Source organism: Lactuca virosa, chromosome 8, assembly GCF_052849685.1.
Source record: "Lactuca virosa cultivar CGN04683 chromosome 8, Lactuca_virosa_CGN04683_v6, whole genome shotgun sequence".
In the NCBI taxonomy this organism is placed as follows: domain Eukaryota; kingdom Viridiplantae; phylum Streptophyta; class Magnoliopsida; order Asterales; family Asteraceae; genus Lactuca; species Lactuca virosa.
The window spans coordinates 39,019,391-39,023,587 of record NC_136433.1 but is presented as its reverse complement, the minus strand read 5'-3'; the positions used below and the strand labels follow the sequence as shown (position 1 = coordinate 39,023,587).

Genomic DNA, 4,197 nt, shown 5'->3' with positions numbered 1-4,197 from the left:
GCCCATTGTCACTTATCAACGTTTTAGGTGTACCGAACCTAGTCATGATGTTCTTCCAGACAAACTTGATCATGTGCCTTCCTGTTATGCACGCCAATGGTTCTGCTTCGATCCATTTTGTAAAATAGTCCACAGCCACGACCATATATTTTAACCTTCCTGGCGCTTCTGGGAATGGTCCTACAATGTCAATTCCCTACTGATAGAATGGTCAGGGACTAGATATGTTGGATAAGGGCGTTGGAGGATTCTCCTGGACCGGGGAGAACGCTTGGCACTCTCCGCATGCTTTTATCAGCTCTGCTGCGTCTTGGTGTACGGTGGGCCAGTAGATCCCCATCCGGAGCACCTTTCCTGTTAGCGCCCGTGCACCCTCATGCGCGCCTGCCTGTCCTGCATGTGCTTCTCGCAACGCCTCTTTTCCCTTGGTCTCGTCCACGCATCTTAGCCATGGTGTGGTGAACCCCTTTCGGTATAGTTCCCCCTCAATTAGGGCGTATGAGGGTGCCTTTATGCGTATTCTTCTGGCTTCGTCATGACTATCAGGTAGGACGCCCTGTTGTAGGTAATCTATTAGTGGTTTCATCCAGGTGGGTCCCGCTGTCGTGAGTGCGCCTACCTGCCGTTCCTCTATGCTCCTTTCCTTGAGTACTTCAACCAAAACCTTCTTTGATAGGTGGTCAAAACATGCCGACGCTAGTTTGGTTAGGGCGTCTGCTCTCCTGTTCTCACCCCTTGGGATTTGCTTAATAGTGAACTCTTTAAAAGATTTGGTGAGTTGTCGTACTGTCTTAACGTATCTTTCCATCCTCTTGTCTCTTGTTTCGAAGCTTCCGTTAACTTGGTTGGCAGCCAACCTTGAATCTGTTAGCGCGGCTACGGCCTCCGCCCCCATCTGTTTGGCTAGGCGTAGACCGGCCAGTAATGCCTCGTACTCCGCCTCATTGTTTGAGGTGTGGAAGTCGAAACGGAGGGCATACGTAACCTCTTCTCCTTCCGGGCTAGTCAAGATTAAGCCGACCCCCGAGCCTTCCCTGCTGGATGCTCCATCAGTATACAACGTCCATTTTCTGTTTCCTTCTGGAATTTCTTTTACCGCCATGATTCCTTCTTTGGTTACGTCTCCTTCTCCTGGGACTTCAAGCAGAAAATCTGCCAGCTCCTGTCCTTTGATGCTTGCCCTTGGCCGATAGCTGATATCATGTTCACCCAATTCGATCGCCCACTTTGCGAGTCTTCGTGAGGTTTCGGGCTTGAGCAAGATTTGCTTAATCGGGCAATTCGCCAGGACCTCTATTTGGTGGGCCTGAAAGTATCGTCTTAACCGTCTCGCGTCATAGATCAGCGCTAGCACCAGTTTTTCCAAGGCGGGGTAGTTAAGTTCAGGGCCTTGTAGCGCTCTGCTCACGAAGTACACTGGCTTCTGTTCCCATTCTCTTTCTACGACTAATGCGGAGGATATGGCTTCGGCTGAGGTTGAGAGGTATACCTGCAACACTTCTCCCGGAATGGGGCTAGCTAACGTGGGTAGTTTGTGTAAGGCTTCCTTGATCCCTTGGAGTGCTACCTCTGCCTCCGTCGTCCACCGGAAATTACTTCTCTCGATGCATCCTTTCAGTGTGTTAAATAGCGGCATCACCTTTTCTGTTGACTTTGAGATGAACCTACTGAGCGCCGTGATTTTCCCATTCAAGCCTTGCGCGTCCCTTAGAGTGCTTGGGGGTGGCGTTTCCATGAACTCGTCCACTTTTGCTGGGTTGGGCTGTATTCCTTTTCTGGTAACATAGTATCCTAAGAACTGGCCTTCCTCCACTCCAAACGTGCACTTTCCCGGGTTCAGCTTCATCCTTGCTTTCTCCAATGTTTTGAAAGTCTCTTCGATATCCTGCAACATCTTTGCTTCATTTTCGCTTTTAATGACCATATCATCGACATATACTTCGATGTTCCTCCCAATCTGGCTTGAGAATATGGAGTCGACCAGGCGTTGGTATGTTGCCCCCGCGTTTTTTAAACCAAAAGGCATTTTGGTATAGCAAAACGTGACATGGTCGGTGTAGAAGGCTGTTTTCTCCTCGTCATCCTTACTCATCTGGATCCGGTGGTACCCTTTATACGCATCTAAAAAACATTTTAGTTTGAAACCCTGTAGTGATTCTACCTTCTGGTCGATTTCCGGGAGAGGGTAGCAATCTTTAGGGCATGCCTTGTTAAGGTCGGAGAAATCGATGCACATGCGCCAAGATCCGTCATGCTTTCGTACCATGACGGGGTTGGCTATCCAAGTTGGGAAAACCGCTTCCCTCAAAATTCCCGCCTTAGTTAGTTTAGCCACTTCTGCGTTGATCGCCCTGTTACGATCTCCCCCTTGGACCCTCTTTTTCTGTTTAAATTCGTTTGTACCCGGTTTAATCATGAGTTTATGTTCGATGATTTGCCGGTCGACACCTACCATGTCTGTGGGTGTCCACACAAATACGTGCTTGTATCGCACGAGGAGATCAACGAGTGCTTGCCTGGTGTGTCCTGGTAGGTTGCGACCGATGCTGATTGTCTGATCAAGGTGTTCTTCGTTGACCACCTCTTTCTCGTATGCCGATTCACCCCGTGCTTTCTTGGTTTCTCTTGTTATCTCGGCTGGTTGCATGATCGCAAAGCACTGCAGTTGTTTTGGTGGCGTGGCCAAGATGGTGGCCGGACCTTCGCTAGTGTTGAACTTCACTATCCAGTGCATCGTGGACGGAATCGCTCCTAATTTGAGCAAGGCTGGCCTTCCCATAATGATATTATGTTCTGCTGGGTGGCGGATCACAACGAAATCAACCAAGATTGTCTTCTTTCGTCGCTTGTCATGGCTGGTCAGTGTAAGCGGTAGGTGGATCACGCCTAGCGGCCACAGGCTGTGCCACGTGAATCCGACCAATCGCCCCGTTGTAGGTCTCAAGTCGTCCTTCCACTTGTCTGGGAGGAGACGGAAGCAGTGCTCGTAAATGATGTCTGCGGAGCTACCTGTGTCGATATACACTCGGTGCATGACCACATCTTTAATAGAGGCCTGTACTATTAGGGGGTTGTCACCTGTCCAGCCTTCAGGTCTGTGATCTTGTGCTGAGAATGTGAGTTCTTGTGTCATGGGCGTTAGGTTCTCCTGGGGTGTAGTTCCCTCGTATCTGCTTCTCTTGGCTCGTATCATGAATATTTCTTTGGGCTGTGCACCTTCTTTCGGAGCTCCTTTGGTGTTTTCTGCGTCAAATTTGGCGCACAGGCTGCGTGCTATTTCCACAAGATCTCCCTTGAGCTTTTTCTCCTCCATTTCTTTTTTAAGAACCGAGCAATTGGTAGTGTCATGCGTTTTACTTTTGTGGTATTCGCAGTATCGTCCTTTTGGTGCTCTCTCTTGCTGCTTGTCTGCGACCACGTATACGTCTGGGCGGCGACTCCGTCTGTCATCCCTGACGAACGGCCTGAAGCGACCTAGTGGTCTCTTCCCTCGCCCGAAGTGCCTGCTTCCCCCAGATGTTTCTGTGTAGGTTGGGTTAGAACGCTTGACTGCCATGGCGTTCAAGTATGCTTGTTTTGCTGCTTCGCCTTCCTCCTGTCTTAAATATCTTTCCACCCGTTCCTTTAGTTCAGCTCTTTTCTGTGGCTTTTTGTCGATGAGTTTCTGTGACAGAGGGCCGGGAAGGAGTCCCCATGTGAAAGCTCCTGCTATAAGACCCTCGTCATGACCCGACACATCTAACGTGGCGTTTGTAAACTGTGTGAAGTATTCTCTTACACTTTTCCCTTCCTTTTGCTTACATCCGATGATGGAATGGGAATCGCCTTTGTACTTTCGCAGTTGCATGAAGTTGGTAAGGAAAAGATACTTGAGTTGACCAAAGTTATAAATGCTACCCGGGCGTAGCGTCTTGAACCACGTGCCTGTATTTCCGTCTAACGTCGTTGGGAAGTACGTGCACCAGAAACGTTCATCTAGCTTTAGCGACGTCATTGTCCATTCATATGTGTCCATATGACTGTCTGTATCGGTAGTACCGTTGTAAGTTTTCAAGTTGGGGAGCTTCGCTGTGTTTGGGATCTCATAATCCAGCAGTTCCTTGGCAAACGGAGATGTGACACTCCGTGACAGGCAATCCTGATTGGGGACGGTTAGCGATCCCTGTAAATTATACTAATGGGGCGAGTTGCTCGGAT

The 4,197-nt window shown here is 49.3% G+C and overlaps 1 protein-coding gene across 1 annotated transcript; it reads right to left on the bottom strand.

The window, feature by feature from the left end:
* Window positions 1-211: 211 nt before the first annotated feature.
* LOC145130265 (uncharacterized) lies at window positions 212-3,994 on the bottom strand. Its single transcript, XM_079065097.1, has one exon. The coding sequence runs from the start codon at window positions 3,992-3,994 to the stop codon at window positions 212-214; it is 3,783 nt and encodes a 1,260-aa protein (XP_078921223.1).
* Between the last annotated feature and the right edge of the window lie 203 nt (window positions 3,995-4,197).

Excerpts from the sequence above, each read along its gene's own strand:
- LOC145130265 (XM_079065097.1), bottom strand. The coding sequence starts at position 3,994 with ATGACGTCGCTAAAGCTAGATGAACGTTTCTGGTGCACGTACTTCCCA.